At 46.9% G+C, this 16,885-nt stretch overlaps 1 protein-coding gene across 4 annotated transcripts in view; it reads left to right on the forward strand.

Moving 5' to 3' along the window:
• The window catches only part of Rhobtb1 (Rho related BTB domain containing 1), a 108,992-nt gene that overhangs the window by 80,219 nt on the left and 11,888 nt on the right, over positions 1-16,885 (forward strand). For all 4 annotated transcript variants that reach the window (XM_055598920.1, XM_055598922.1, XM_055598921.1 and 1 more), the window contains 3 exons: positions 6,493-6,678; positions 10,227-11,209; positions 13,115-13,233. In XM_055598920.1, the coding sequence (XP_055454895.1) occupies positions 6,493-6,678; positions 10,227-11,209; positions 13,115-13,233 (1,288 nt within the window). The remainder of the gene's footprint in view (positions 1-6,492; positions 6,679-10,226; positions 11,210-13,114; positions 13,234-16,885) is intronic.

The raw sequence follows: 16,885 nt of genomic DNA on the forward strand, positions 1-16,885 counted from the left end.
CTCTGGTCCCCTGCTTCTGCCTGCTCTTTTCCTCCCTGACCTCTGATCCTTGACCGCTCCATCACCAGTTCAATCAGATATCGTCATAGGAGTGACATCGGCTTACTGAACTAGAAATTATATCATGTCATCATACCCAGAAAGTCAGGGGCCTAGCAGCTCAGCAAAAGCCAAAGCCTGTCTTCCTCCTCCCACTGTGCTCCAGCAATGCGCCTCTTCCCTCAGGGAAGCATCCTTGGCATGCCTGCCTTGGGGCCTCACCTTCACACTAGTTACGGCTTTGAACTCTTCTTTCCCACGACCAGCATGTCTGTCCCCCCCCCCCTTACTTCTTTACTGAAATGTCAACCTCAGAGAGGCCCTCCCCAGAGGTCTCATTTTTCACCAGCAGCTCTGTCCCCTGCTGACCCCTTTCTATGTTCTGTCTGGCTCTTTACCTAGCACACCGCCAATTCTGTTTTTACCCCTGTCCGTCCTCCACTGTGCAGGCATGATAGAAGACATACACAATGAGGACAGTTGTCCCCAGGGTCTCCAAGACAGTGTGGTATGCAGGGGCTGTCACTACTACGTATGAAAGGAATGGCTAGATGACCGTCTCCTGAGACAGGGGGAGGGACAAGGCAAGCCCTGGGTATCTTACAGACTCAGGAGGATGGCCGAGAAGTCTGGGCAAAAATCTCAGTTTCCCATCATGCTCAGAAAAAGGTTGACAATTTGGCCTCCTAGGTGTCCTGGGCATTAATCCCAGAGACTTCCCACCCAGCACTGCCAGAGACTCGAAGGGTTTCCTGGATCTGCCGCTGACCTTAGCACTCAGCACAGGAAGCACGTTCCTCTGGCATTTAGCTTTGAGGAAAACTAAAGAGGACCAGGGAGCAAAAGTTGGGATCTGGGAGAGGTCATTGCTTCCCCTTCCCTCCTGCTGCCAATCAAGGACTTTTTAATCTATCAGCCAGGCCTTAACCGAGGCTGTTGAAGCCGTTTGTTTTAATGGGTCTTCACTCAGTTTCACTCTCACTCTGCTTCTCCGGGGGACACCCACATGAAGTATGAGGCCGTACTGCAGATAGCGTGAAACAAATAACATGGGGCCGCTAGATGATCGCTGTGTTGGTTGCTTTCTCACTGCTGCAACCAAACACCTCGCAGAAGCAACTTAACAGAGGAAGGGTCCCTCCGGGCTCACATCCTGGAAACACAGACCACCACAGACGTAGGAAGCAGCCCTGTGGCTCACAGTGTGGTAACTAGAATAGAGAGAGAGAGAGAGAGAGAGACGAATGTTGGTGCTCAGCTTGGTTTCCTTGGTCTATTCGGTTTGAGGCCCCAGCCCTCACCCATATCCAGGGAGGGTCTTCCCTCCTCAGTTAAATTCAGGAACCTGCCCTCGCAGGCACATCCAGCGGTGTGTGTCCTAGGTCATTTGAAATCCCCATTAGTGGTCAAGACTGCCCGTGATGATAACCCACCACTTTGGTTTTTATGGCCACTAACTGCTGTGCCATTTGTACTGGGTGGAGGAGCCAGCCATTTTTTAAACTCTACTGTTGTCTGCAGGTCCTGGTGACAGTGGTGGGCTGCTGATGCCCACTCGTAAGAGTGTACCTCGCTCTAGCCGGATCTCTGTTGGGTGGAGGGAGCCGGGATTTAACATGTCACCCCCTGGGAAAACTGCATTTACAATCCTGGAAGAAGTAGTCGTGGATGCTAATCGCTCCCAAATCTGGATATATTTCAGGATGTTTTGACAGTCCCCCCCACATAACATCTGTACTTAAAGAAGCCTCCCTGCTCTTGGTAAAGTATTGGCTTGATTTCCCCACTCACATCCGGGGGCCCTGCATGGTTCTGCCCTGCTCTCCCCCAGAACCCCCAAGCAGGCACTCCCGCCACAGGCCTGCCCATCCTCCATGAGTCCGAGCTTCCCCAGCCATCCATCTCCAGCCCAGTCGTGTGCACCATCTCTGACAACCCCCTCCACATCTCATACACCCAGGCCGCTCCTCTACTAAAACCCAGAGCCACGTGCTCCAGCCCTCCGCCATGCTCCTTGTGCTGTTCCAATGTGTCTGTCTGCATAACACTGTCAGAGTTCAATGCATGAGGGGTGTGCGGTGGACGTGGCTAGCCATGAAATGTTTCCGGGAAGAACCTACCTCAGTGATCAGCAGGGAAAGGGCACTCAGAGGCCCACCGTGGGTGTCCCTGCTTGAATCTTGGCTAGAGGAGGACTCCTATACCCAGGCAAAGAAAGCCTTCTTGGATGTGACTGTGACCCCCTACGTGTGTAAAGATCATGGGCAGCCCTCCCTGGAAAGTTTAGCAGGTTTAGGCAACAGTGGTTCATAAGGTGGCAGGGTGTGAACACGGAATGAAAGTCTCAAGAGGACAGACATGCAGGCAGTCAGAGCAAGGTGGCCCCATTCAGAACCAGAGCCCCGTCAGTCTGACAGCCATGGCAAGGTCAGTGGTCTCAGGGATGGTCCATCCTTTTTCTATCTTCTGTGATAGAAAAGAACTTTAGAAATTATATTTGTAACAAACGACGTATTTAAGCTTTTCCAGTCTGTTCCCGCCGCAATGCTGTACTTATAAGCAAAAAAAACAAAAAAACAAAAAAAAACCTTTTGAGGCCCCTGCAATTTACACTGAGTCTGGCTCCAGACAAGGTGTGTGGAAAGGATGGCTTCTCACAGATTTCTTTAATTCTTCAACAAAGGTTAGCCCCGGTCTTGCAGGCACACCTCACTTTACCCAAGAGCCTCTAACAATCCTCCACATTCTACTTTTTTGGCCAGTGTTTTCCCCAAAAGGTAACTGAAAATATGCTCTGGGGTTGATTTAACATACAAAAAATAAATAAATAAACAAACAAACAAAAACAGAAACCACCAAGGTTGCCCTCAGCCCCTGCAGTCTTGGGTGACTAGGTTCCTCTCCCACTCCTGCCTGCCTCTCTCTTCTGGTGCTGGACATGGCCAGTTACTCTAACATTGATTTCGGACCACTTTGCGGTTAAACAATCAAAATGTTACTTTATGGACATTAGTTGTCATGCCAGTACCCAAAAGAAATACACTGATACTTCTCTTTTAGGAATAAGAAATTATTTTCCCTTAAACACACACACATACACACGTTAAATGTGGTAATGAAAAACAGCAGTCACTCTTAGCTCCTGTGTGTTTCCAGATTTGTTTAATAAGGCCATTTATCCCAGTCACAGTTTTTTAAATGAAAATCAGTACTGTACGCATCCCAAATTTCTTCCTCCTGCTTCTTCTCACTATTCAAATCGTGGGCTTTAAAGCTCAATTTACCCAGAGTTTTGTCTCTGAATTCTCAGGTTTTCTACCCCAGGTAGCTGTGGGATATCATTTAAATCCTACCATTGTTCTTACGACTGAAATAGATCCCCAGGTCATTTCTAGGCAACCCATTGTGGCAAGTCTGTGAAAATGTCCTCCTCACACCCTCCACAATTATTTTTAAACCCACTCTACAAAATGAAACACAACAAAAACAAAACAAAGCCATGGAGACGGAACTTCCAGAAGCTTTTTATCTTCCCTGGGAGTGGCATTTTTAAATAAGGGTTTACGTCAGACACTGAACAGCCCACACACAAGAATGCATATCTCTTAAACTCCCTGGAATCCTGCCCCAAACTGGAGATATTCTTAGCTGCCCATCTCCTGCCTTCTTGAACTAGGTTAAAAAAAAAAAAAAAAGAAGAAAGAAAGAAAGAAAGAAAGAAAGAAAGAAAGAAAGAAAGAAAGAAAGAAAGAAAGAAAGAAAGAAAGAAAAAGGTAGGGCCGAGAATCTACAAGGATAGAAGGAGTAAATGGCATTCTCTAAATAGTGACTTGATTTTAATGGATGTTCAGACCACAGAGGATGCTGACAAGTTGCCAGTTAGGAAAGGGTGTTTGGAAAGATGTGTCAGAGGCAGCTTTGTCGATAGCCCCTATCTCTTTGACCACTGACTCTCAACCTCTGTTGGAATTTGTCCATTGGATCGCAAGACCTGAGGATAGAACTCCACTTAGAGCACACACCAGACCTCTCCCATGTTTGTATTTAAGTCGACTTGGGTTAAACAAAAGCAAGTGAATAGTTAAAATATAATCTTAATTTTAACTGACTTCAGCGTAAAATAAGCAGGTAGGCAAGAAAACAAAAGAGCTTTTTCCTAAGATACACACAAAATTTTGATTCAATGGGTTGTTTTAATATCTGCGATGGTGTTGTTCGCTATTCACCTTACTCTAAGGTTTTGAGGCAACATATTTTCAGAATGTTGGATCTTCTCCCAGCTCCCCCACAGATTTTTCAGATACCAAAATGACGTGGTAAGACACTGGTCTCTCTGGACCTGCATTAGGTCATGGCCTTGTGCTGCTATCAGGAGAATCAATCCGTCCCCTGCCACCACCCCTTACCAGATCCTGTCTGGGCTCGCTTGCGGGTCATCCGGACAGCAGCTCCTATGTATTTCGTGGCATGAGTGATATCATGGTTACCTTGGTAACGAAGCCAGCTCCAATTTCAAAACCTCACTTTGCCACCTCATAAAATTAGATAGTGAAATTGGCATTTAGTTACATATCTGTCATAGAAATGAAGTTCTTAGAACAATTCTCCTCACAGCTGTATGCCCTAACATGGAAATCAGAGGCACCAATTAGAACAAATATAGAATATATATTTCACACACACACACACAGTGTGTGTGAATTTGGACCACAGTTGTTTTCATTTAATTCTTTGTCTGAGAAGCTGAGCCACATGTATCACTCTCACTGTGCTGAAATTCTGTGGTGGCTTTATTTTATAATCAGAGCAAAGCTTATAGCAGGACGTCATCAGAAACACAATATAAACAGAATGATTAATAATAGCACACTAAGCCTGTGGGGGGAAAAAAAAAGTAATACTCAAAGCATTCTGGATACTGTTATTTATGCTGATTGGAAGTAAGATTGAACACAGAAAAGCCTAGTGACTAAATCAGAATCTCAAAGACATGTCTCCTTTTCATTTGTGCATTTATGCATATTTTTACACATATTGGCATCCAGAAACCTTTGATAGTACCTTCTCATTTAGATTATTCTAACCATGCAGACCAGTACATTCATCTGCTCTGAGTCCTGTGTTTTCTTTTGTAATGTGAGAACATCTTTAAATTTGGGACTTTCCCCCTCCCTTTGCTGTGGTCTGGTACAATTATTTTTTTTCCTGAAAATACATGGAAAGACTCAACCTGAAAATTACGTTTAATGTAAGCGCCCTGCCTCACTCTGCATCGAAAAAGATTATTTTTAGAGATTTTATGGCCTCCTGCATATATTCGCTCGTCTCCATTGATATGTAGGAAGAAAAGCTCATTGATGATTTAAGAAGGTTTTTTTTTTATTCACAGACTTGATTCTTCCTGTTATATAAACAATAAAGGCAATAAATTAACATCTCATAGAGCCATGAGTTTATTTGCAAGAAAGACTCGGCTCCCTGAGTGTATAACCTTTCCTGTTCTCACTGCCCCTGCCTGGCTGTTCTAAAATCCTCACTCAGCATATTTTAACCTAGAAAGGGGGGTTATTGTCTCTGCTTGCCAGCTGCCATCAAGCACCATGTTCGAACAACCTGTCTTATACAACAATCCTTTGACTTCTAGCCTGGTAAGTTATACTGTAAAAACAGAAGCTCTTGTTGTCAAATTTTAGGAGAGGCCTTTCATTTTTTTTTTTTCTTCTTCTCCCCATCCATGTACCCTTGTGTATCACCAGTAACATGGTGGGGGGAGGGGGAGCTCTGCTTCCAGTGTTTTCTAACCTCACCAGCCCTCTATCTATATCATCATCTTAGTTTACACCTAGCATAAAAAAGGAAGGAATCTAAATTCCCACCAAGTCATGGTTCTCTGTGTGGAAGCAGATAAGGAGTTGTGCTTTGTCTCCGTGTGCGCGAGCAAGAAGGGCCGACATCCTTCTTTGTATTTGCTGATGCCCTGCAGCAAATACTGCTGACCTCCTCACCAGCTGTTTGCTTCCTCTCATCGGGTCAGATCATCTTTGCCTTTTGTGTTTTATTAAGTGGGTAAAAGGTGGCCTTTTATCGTTTCCTCTCATCTTGCAACTATTTCTCTCGTGAGCAGAAATAGTTCAGCATGTGGGAATTCTGGGACAGGACTACTTTGGGGGAACCATCCCTTGGGAAAGTCAGTTCACTCTTGGGAAACCTGAGCGCATCCACATTCCAGAGTGAGCAGTGAAAATGAGCCACGAGGCTACACTGGGGCTGGAATGTGGGGGCCTAGCAAGCTGTCTGCATGACTCATGGATGTGTTTACTATCCGGCCCTGTTTTCACGGATTATTTTGACTGTGACATGATGGCGTGAGATGAATGGGAGGAGAGAGAGGCCATGATGGCTAGAGAGACACGTGGAAAGGCGATGCGAGCTTCTTCTGTGGTCGCCTTTCAGGTCCGATGTTGTGGTGCTGTGTTTTTCAATCGCGAATCCCAACTCCCTAAATCATGTGAAAACCATGTGGTATCAAGAAATCAAGCACTTTTGCCCTCGAACGCCTGTCGTCCTGGTTGGTTGCCAGCTGGATCTTCGCTACGCCGACCTGGAGGCTGTTAACCGGGCCAGAAGGCCCTTAGCCAGGTAAGCCGAGGCACCGGGCCTGCAGCTAGCCCCTCAGTGAGGGAACAGACTTTGCAGGCATCTCAGATTTCCAGTGGCCACCGAGACTACACAATCAGCCGTAGGCTTTTGCAAAATCAGTCAGCCATTCGTCACAAACAAGCTAGCGTCCTGACGCTCCCCACCTCCAACATGTCCCAGCTCATCGTCCAGACTCACCAGGGTTTGTCATGTCACAATCCAGTCTCATATATTGGTGGGCCAGTGCTTAGAGGGCATTCCATGATATGAAATGAGGGGAGGGTCATATGGAAGTACTTTGGATACAGTACTTTGGGTAAAATATTTGAGTAAAGTCCCACACGAAACGTTAGCCAACCAAAATAGTGTCTGTCATTCTTGAAATTAGGCCCTAGTTAGGAGAGAGTAAGCTAAAACTCAGAACGATCAGCCGCAGTTTTGGCTAGTATCATCTCCTGATGAGGACGAGCTTTCGTTCCCACAACTGTGTCTAGATTGGTTTTAGTATTATTGTTGGCGTTTTTCTGATCTCTAATGTTTTGTGCAGTACTAGACAGCAAAACTAAGGCCTTCCACATTCTAGGGAGACATTCTAGAGCCACGCCCCCGGCCCACTTTTCACTTTTGATTTCCAGCCAGGAGGGTTCTCATTAAGTTTCTGAGGCTGGCCTGGAGCTCGCTCTGTAGCATAGATTGGGTCTGAACTTCTGATCCTCCTGCCTCAGCCTCCTGAGCAGCTGCAACTATAAGACCTGTACCATGAGTCCTGGGCCAGTGTCCAGTTGTTAAAACTCATGGAAAGCTGAGCAGGATGAGAGTCACCTGCGATCCCAGCACTGAAAAGCAGGGGCTGGTGGACCTCCATGACTTTGAGGTCAACCTGGTCTACATAACAAGTTCAAGGTCAGCCAGGGCTCCACAGTAAGACCCTGCCTCAAAAACAAAACAGAGCAAAACACCTAAAAGCCACGTAGATTTGAATTGGCAAAAAACAACAAACATGACTTTTTAAATGTGTCTAGCCCTTATATTACCAAAGTGTCAAAATTAAAAGAAAAAAATTGGAGAATTTATTTTACTATATGCATAGTATAGATACCAAATGGATACTAATCTTGGAAAAAATAATAAGAATAATAAATTTTTTAAAACCTTTGCTCATGACGGAGAGATGGCTCGGTGGTTAAGAGCACTGGCTGCTCTTCCAGAGGTCCTGGGTTCAATTCCCAGCACCCACATGGTGGCTCACAACCATCAGTAACTATAGTCCCATGAAATCTGATGTCCTCTTCTGGAGTATAGATGTACATATAGATGAAATACCCGTATACAGAAGGTACAAAAGTAAATAAATATTAAAATCTATGCTCTTAGAAGCTATTCTTGTATTAAACAATTATTTCTGTTTCACTCCCATATCCTTTGGAGAACAAAATTATCACCAAATCCTAATAGCAATGCCCTGCGTCAATATTTCCTTGGAAAAAAAAAATATTTCCTTGGTTGGCTCATGACAAAAACCTTCTCTGGGTCCCACTTTTTATGCTAGTGTGGCAATGGCACATGAGACAGTTTCAGACCATTTCGGGGCTTCCGATATAGCCTGGATAAAAATCATGAAAACCTTTCACGTTCAGTCCCAAAACCCCTCTGTTTTTCTGCTCGTGGACTCAGAATGGAATGTTGAGAATGGCCCAGGTGTTTGGGTGACTGGAGAAGGTAGTAGAGCTGGCCGAACAGTGGACAGGACAGTCCCTTCTGTAGAGCAACTTACAGATTCCATGAAGCAGAGTGTTAAAGTTGAGCTTTAGGTTAATCAATTAGCCAACTCCAAGGCAGCCCCAAGGACAAAGATCACCCAAGGCCCACATCAAGAGCCTTAAAGTTGACCCTTCTTCCCTGGATCTTTCCAACCTTGTCAGCACCTTGAGGTGAGCTTTCCGTCCCCCTCCCCTCCCTCCATCCAGGTCTTCAAATCCAAACTCCATCAAGTTTTATCATTGTTCCCCTGGGCCAAGGCCTTGGAAACATATGGCTTTTGGTGTCAGAGGCGAAATCTTTAAGATCAGTTTCTAAGAGCCTTTGTCAGAATCAAGCGTTGTGTTTCTTGCAGAATTGTAGCAAACCACATCTTGTCAGTTCTGGAATCTTTCCCCGGTTATGTCACAAGCGCAACACTGCACTGCTTATATTGGCCTTCCCAGGTCTGATTAAATTGCAAATGAGTTTTGTGTGCCAGACCAAAAAGGGTGTGGGCTTTGTTCCACTGGCTTTGTGGAAGCAGGAGAAATTGACACAGAATTGCAGGCTGAGCGGTACCCACATTATTTTAATGCTTTTCTCGAAGCGATAGGACCCTAGGCTCTAAGCACAGATCCTAAAGAGAGACCAGCTAAAAGAGAGCCATGTACTAGCCCAAGGAAAAGACCGATGAGGGCCGGATGGAAAGAGAGGAGGTACATGTGAAAGAAGATTCATGAATCCGACAGAGAGATGGGATGTGGATCACTGAACCAAGAGTTGGGAAGTCCGGACACCAACCACTTTGGAGAAGTTTCTAGCAGCTTGCAGATAACGTTCTAAGCGACTGAACATCCTGCCTCTGTTTCTTCTCACTACAGAGTGGAAGGAGTACTTCCCAGAACTCCCAGATCGTAAAGAGCCACATCCCCAGCCCTCTTTTTGATACATTTTTGAAGCGGGAACATTTTGAAGTTACAAAAATAAAAAGTGAGAGCCTGGCGAGGGTGGCACACGCCTTTAAGTCTCAGCACTCGGTGAGGCAGATGCCAGGCGTATCTCTATGAGTTCGAGGCCAGCCTTGTCTATAGAACAAGTTCCAGGACAACCAGGGCTATATAGAGAAACCTTCTCTCAAATAACAATAATAAACAATAACAATAAAACATGTAGTGATGAAGATACACATGGTAATGATAACTTTTTTTTTTTCTTTTGTGTTTTTGAGACAGGGTTTCTCTGTGTAGCCCTGGCTCTCCTGAAACTTGCTCTGTACACCAGGCTGGCCTCTAACTCAAGAGATCTCAGAGATCCCAAAGATCCGCCTGCCTCTGCTTCGCACTGCTTGCTTTGGCCACCACTACCAGCTGGGTAGCAATAACCTTCACCAAGCATTTCCTGTGCACCAAGAACAATGCTGAGTGTATTTATTACCTCATTTAATCCTCTTCCTTAAGGGACCCGTGCTCACCAGTGTTACCATACCTGTTGGAAAGATGGGAAACCAAGGTTTCAAGGGCTTAGACAGCCTGCTCAGTATCACATAGGTAACAGAAGCCAATCCCACTGTCACCACGGTTACTACAGAACAGCATATCTCTCTCTGCAGTCATAAATTCCTTATCTTGGAGTGACCGTTGAATATGAATTTTCAAGACCCTTATGAGATTTTCAACGTAAAAATGCAAGAAGCAAATGAGGTTTTAATTGTATAATTTAATTAGGAATTTAGATGTTCCCCCTCTTCTCCCCCCCCCCCTTAAAAGAAAGTCGGTTGTGTGTGTATTTATTTAATTTTCCTATTACAGGCCCATAAAGAGAGGTGACATTTTGCCCCCAGAAAAAGGCCGGGAGGTGGCGAAGGAACTTGGCATCCCGTACTACGAGACCAGCGTGTTTGACCAGTTTGGCATCAAGGACGTGTTCGACAATGCCATCCGCGCAGCCCTCATCTCGCGCCGGCACCTGCAGTTCTGGAAATCGCACTTGAAAAAAGTCCAGAAGCCTCTGCTTCAGGCGCCCTTCCTACCTCCGAAAGCTCCTCCCCCGGTCATCAAGGTCCCTGAGTGTCCGTCCTCGGCGACGAGCGCCGCCGCCTGTTTACTGGATAACCCTCTGTGCGCCGATGTCCTCTTCGTCCTCCACGGCCTGGAGCACATCTTCGCGCACCGCATTTACCTCGCTACCTCTTCTTCCAAATTCTACGACCTTTTTTTAACGGAGTGTGAAGACTCCCCCGGCTGGGGTGGAGGAGCTGGTGAGGAGGTGCCAGGCAGGGATTTTCAGGGGCGGACGCAGAGTCTGGGACCAGCCGAGGAAGGGAGGGAGGGCCCCCAGAGGACCCCTCAGGTGACCCCTCAGCCTGGTCCTGGAGCATCTTCAGGCCAGGACCTGCTGGAGAGTCTGGCTCTGCAGGCCGACGGCTCGGATTCCGAGGCACAGGGCCTGTCCGGCTGGAGCAAGGGGTTCCTCAGCATGCACAGGGAGATGCGGGTCAACCCCATTTCCAAGCGGGTAGGCCCAGTGACCGTGGTCAGGATGGACCCGTCGATGCAGTCAGGCCCTTTCCGGACCCTGCTGAGGTTCCTCTACACTGGGCAGCTGGACGAAAAGGAGAAAGATTTGCTGGGGCTGGCTCAGATGGCCGAGGTCCTGGAGATGTTCGATCTGAGGATGATGGTGGAGAACATCATGAACAAGGAAGCCTTTATGAACCAGGAGATCACAAAAGCCTTCCATGTCAGGAAAGCCAATCGGATCAAAGAGTGTCTCAGCAAGGGCACGTTCTCAGGTGAGCAGGGGCCCAGGGAGCCATGGGGTGGGGGGGGGCGAGGGAGGGGACGGGGTGCAGGGAGCACGCAACCTCTAAAGGTAAAGTTGATGGGATTAGCTTCACCTTTGCTTAACCTTGTCAGACCTGAGAGAAACAGAGGGCTGAGGGGACAGGTAACTATGTCAATTAAATGGTAACAGTGAGGACAGGAACTCGAGCCTTGCCACTACAGAAACCTAGTCCCCCAACCTCCAGCTGTTAAAGGGTAGATCAGGTGACCCTGGGCTTCCCTCCAGGCGATTGGTACTTGAACTACTACCCCTCCCCCGCTCCCACGCGCCCCTACCCATCCTCCACCTTCAGGATCTGTTCCATGACCACTGTCCATTGTTCGGTTCTTCTCTGTTGTCTCTCCATCACTGACCTCTGGTCCCGAGGTCACTGAAGTCCCAGGGGCAAATTGCATCACCACGACCACCCCTGGTCCGTTTTCTGCCCTTGCACTCCTGGGCCCTGATCTTTCTTCTTCCATCTTGGCTAACTATGCCACCTCCTTCCACGAGCAAGCTGTCTGGAGCTGCATCCAGTCCGATTCACCCACCTTTACATTATTCTGTCTGCCACATTTGTACTGTTTTCATTCTAAAGTTTTCACCTCTGTGCACGGGGCGTTGGGGGGAAGCAGACTTCATAGCAAAAAAAAAAAAAAAAAAAAAAGACTCCCCAGGATGCCTCTGTTTTCATCTTTGTCTTCCATAATCCCAGCCACGGTACTGCACATGAACTGACACTGAGTCATTCTGCTCACTTTAAAGCAAGGAGTACGGGTAACGTTTGCTGCAAACAGTGGTTGCCATGGTGTGGAAGCAGCCCCGAACATTTCTGAGAAGAGTGTGTTGCAAACATGTGCTAGATGAACTGGTAGACATCCATTAAAGCTGACTAAGTGCTTCTCTCACGGCAGAGACGGAGCCAAGCAAGAGTGTGTGGGTGTAGGGGTGGACCCCTTGATGAAAGAAAGGCCCCAACATGTCACTCAGGGGTTACTGCAACAGCTGAGCTCCTTAGTGGATGATATCAGGATATTGTTCTATTTTCTTAGCTACAATAAATCATGGCACACTTGCTTAAGGTGTTGCTATTCTTAGATATTTCATGATAAAGAAATTGGGAATGAAATGTTGCCTACACTTAACACAAACACACAGAGAGAGAGAGAGAGAGAGAGAGAAAGAGACAGAGACAGAAAGGCCTGGTACACACATGGCCAAACAGTAACAAGAAATAGATGAACAAACCTTGTATATGCTGAGCATCCCTGGGTAGCCTGAAAACCCTAGACCGGAAGTGCTCCAAATTCTGACTTTTTGAGTATCAGCACGTGGTAAACTTCATGCCTGTCCCGACAGGACAAAAATTAAAGTAAAAATATTTATTTCAAACACTGGACACAGTGATACAGAGGCAATCATGGATGTTAACTTCAAATCGATCTTATAACTGGACAGTAAGTTAAACAATGGACCATGTCTAGGGTTGCTTGAAGTTACAGGATGTGTATACAAGGTATCTATGAAGTGTACGTGAATTTCAAGTCATATTCCAGCACCAGGATTGTCCTTATGTGTCTGTGCATGTGTCAGAAGCTGTATAAACCCAAAATGGAAAACATGAAAAGATAATCCTCTCCTTTCTGCTCCTTTCTGGAATCTGAGACTCTGTGTTGTGATCCTGTGTGCAGCTGTTCAGCGTACGCTCCTCGATGTGGGGGCTGGATGTGCAAAAATTACAGACTGAAGTAGGATCAGTAGGCCTGGAAGAGAGAGTAGGAGATGCCGGCTGACCGATGCACACGGAGCAGAAGGCTGGGGTGGGGCCCCTGGCAAAGCTGGCTCACGGCTCTGTTTCCTCCATCCTCGGCAGACGTGACGTTTACCTTGGATGATGGTGCCATCAGCGCCCACAAGCCGCTGCTGATCTGTAGCTGCGAGTGGATGGCCGCCATGTTTGGGGGGTCCTTTGTGGAAAGCGCCAACAGTGAGGTACGTACCTCGGAAGCCAGGAATGCTCAAGCCCGGGTGACCCCCTTTCAACAGCCTCCGTGAAATAGTTCCTCAGGCTGTCATTTGGTGTGAAGCCACACGTGCCGTCATATATAGTCATGAGGAATAGCAGGTTGTCGATCACTAGTGTGACATGGGCGCATTCTCACACCTTTCTTCCACTAAAGAGTCGTTTCTGGCCATACTTTCTAACAAACGTCCCAGGCAGGGTATTATCAAAATCAAGTACAAAAAAAAAAAATCCTTAGTCAATGGAGGGCCAGCGCTGTCCTTAACTAGATAGACCTTCCCCAACCCAACCTGATGAATGTATTTAGTGATTCCTGAGATCCAGCTGTGAGCCTGGGCATTGAAGGCTCAGCCTTGAGCTTTCCAGCTTGCTGGGGGAGCTAGGAGTGTGTGTGTGTGTGAGAGAGAGAGAGAGAGAGAGAGAGAGAGAGAGAGAGAGAGAGAGAGGAAACAAGAGTTGAGTGAGTATTCACTGCTTTGGACACACTTTTGAAAGTGCATGGGTCCGGCAGAAGCAGATAGGTCCTACCCTCCAAAAGAAAGATCTTTTTAGAGTGTCTCAGGCGGTTTCTCAAAAACCACTGTTGTTATCCTTCTACAAACACTCCTGGGGAAAAAAAAATTCCATTCAAGCGTTTCTAACAAACTATAGGGGAGCAAGCAGTTCTGTTGAGTTTTGCAATATTCCTTAACATCTTTTTTATTTTTTTCTAAAAAAATAACACGGGGACACCCCATCAAGTTTGTTGTCCTTAGGGGCTAGGATGCTTATCTCAGCATCTCTCCCAACTTTCAAAAGAAATACTGAAAACAAAGGCTAACTTTTCAAAAGGGCTGCCCCCCAGGGGCACACAGAGGACCCCCCTGGTGCCCCAGGAGCCTGCAGTCTCCAAGCAGGGAAACAGAATCCTAGACTCACAAGCCAGGAATGGCTGAGGCCGAGAAGGTCACTGGGCCATCCTCCTGCTTCCAGAACTAACCACAGCTGCTGCTTAATCAGAACCCAGAAGAGAGCCCTGCCCTTTGGGGAGAAGACTTCAGAAATATCCCAGCTGCCTCTTCTGGCATCCTTAGGAAACCAGAAAGGCCCTCGATTTACCGTGTGCTCAAAGGTATGAGAGCCTTAAACTAAGGCTTCTCGGTGTGTGTGGAAGCTGCACAGGAAAGGGTCCTGTGACTCAAAACTCTTCACCCCCAAGCTAGATGCTCTGGCCCTGGAACAAGTGACTTCTGCATTCTGAGTCCGCCCCACCCACCCATACACACACACACACACACACACACACACACACACTAAAGCACTCAGTATCCAGATGTGGCCACGAGGCGTGAGCATCTGTGTTTTCTATGTAATTCCTGACCATTTGGTCCATGTTAGTAGTAATAGTCTTGGTTGGCACCGATACTGACTGGAGTCTTGACCTCTTACAAGAAAGACTGGGGTAGCTCCCCTTCTGTCTGACCTCAGGTGACTGGCACTGTCTGGTACAGGCCCCTTCTCTTTCTAGCCCTACCAGCTGAGACTGCTGTTATGGGAGTTGAAGCCTGGTAATCAAGGTCAAGACCCCAAGCAAGAGCAAGTCTCAGCGCTGACCCAAGGGGAGGGGTGCTAATCCCCTTTATCCCTTCACAGAAGAGACTCTAATCTCTCCAGATTAACATGTGCAGTGGAGGTGACCAAAACAAACCCTAACAGCACCCGTGTGAGCAGACACATGCCTGGCATGGTGACCGACCCACTCCCTGGAAGGGTTTGGGGAGGGTTAGTCCTAGCCACACACACCTCCTCTGAGGATGGAATAAAACTAATACAGGCAGAGATTGTAGCCAGTGGGGGGAGGGAGGGGAAGAAGACCACAAACCAAGGCACCCAAATCCCACGATCCCTGACAATGCCATCCGCTGCTGACATTTCCATTCTCTGTCCCTTTCCTCTATTTCTAAGAGAGACCATAAGAGGTGAACGTGAGAGCTTTACTCTCAGTGTGACCATGACCCGGGGCCAGTGGCCAGCCTTCTCTGAACCTTCTTCCTCGTCTATTGAATGAGAACTACAGGGAAGGCAAAGCATGGAAGTGTGTGTGTGTGTGTGTGTGTGTGTGTGTGTGTGTGTGTGTGTGTGTGTGTGTGTGTGATGCCTGGAGTATATTCAATGCCCAAGTGCAAACGTCACCACCATTAAGTTCTCTCACCAGGGATAAGGGACCTTGTCCTGTAACAGCTCTAGATTGGGAAGCTGCCAACCCATCTTGTAATCTAAGACAGAGAGGTGGTGGTGGTGGCCACAGATGGAGAGAACTGAGCCTTGTGAGATTCTCACTAACTTGTCCAGGAAGGACTTAGCTCCATCCTTATTCTGGAGAATTAGGTCACCTTTATAAAGCTGGTTTGATTTTGTTTTTGTTTTTATCCTTTAAGATTTATTTTACTTCTTTTGTATACGGGTGTTTTACCTATGTGATGTCTATGTACATATGTGTGCAGTGGCCAGGGAGGTCAGAAGAGGATGTCAGATCCCCTAGAACTGGAGTTACGGATGGGTGTCGCCATTGTGTGGGTGCTGGCAATCGAAGGCCAGTCCTCTGTGAGAGCAGCTAGTGCCCTTGATTGCTGAGCCATCTTCCAGCCCTTCTAGGTCACCTGTTTTGTCTTGGGAAACTCTGACTTACCTCCAGAAATTCAGCCCATTTTTTTTCAGGGCACAAAGACCTTGATACACATGTCTAGAAAAGAGGACAGTGAGAAATGAATGTTGCTTTAACATTTATCATTTAATATGGAAGAAGGCATTTCTATTTTACTTTTTCTCTTCATTACTTTTAATGTAGCAGAAAGCCTCATTCTTTCCCGCTGAGATACCCAGCAAGCAATCGGCTTCAGACGCGTGCTGGGTTACAGTACGCGGTGGGCTAGCTCTAGAATACTTGTTCACTCTATGTGAAAACGGCTCTAATTACAACCCTAACGGTCTGCACTAATCTTCGCAATGACATTGTTAAGCCAACAATACAGGGCATCGAGGAAGGTGGCAGTCTCTTGGTTCTGGTCACTCCGGTGTTTTCGGGAGTCGCCTTGAATAGGCGGGATGTGACCTTTGCATTCCGTCTCTTGTGGCTCTGCACTTGAGTTATTTTTAAGGGACATAAGTAGAGCTCCCTATTGTTGCATGGTTAATCAGAAGTGCGGAGATCACAGAAACAGGACTTGTTTTGTTTAATAAAAAGCGATTACCAATGAGGGGGAAATGCATGTTATGAAAGTATTGTGTGTTTCCCATTTGTTGATTAGCCCTAGGTTCCTTAAGATGACCTGCCAAAATGAGTCATCACTTCAAAGGTGTTGACGTCATATTAGCGAAAGGGAAGCAGCTGGCATCTGGTGATTACACACATCAGAGCACTCTAAAGACTGCTGGGGATCAGACCAGAGCAGGCCTCTTGTCTCCTGTCCCCAGAAATGTCTCCTTTCCACTTGTCACATCTGTACTTCCAATGGCCTTCTAGTCTTTGTGGAAAGCGGTGCTAGCAAACACGGCATAGGCAATCAGAGAGGGTTCAAAACCCCGCCTCTGTGAAGAAGGAACTTTGGCATGCGTTCTAAGTTCTTCCCGAGTCACGGATGG

This window comes from Psammomys obesus, unplaced genomic scaffold, assembly GCF_907164565.1.
Source record: "Psammomys obesus unplaced genomic scaffold, mPsaObe1.curated_primary_1811, whole genome shotgun sequence".
Lineage (NCBI taxonomy): Eukaryota > Metazoa > Chordata > Mammalia > Rodentia > Muridae > Psammomys > Psammomys obesus.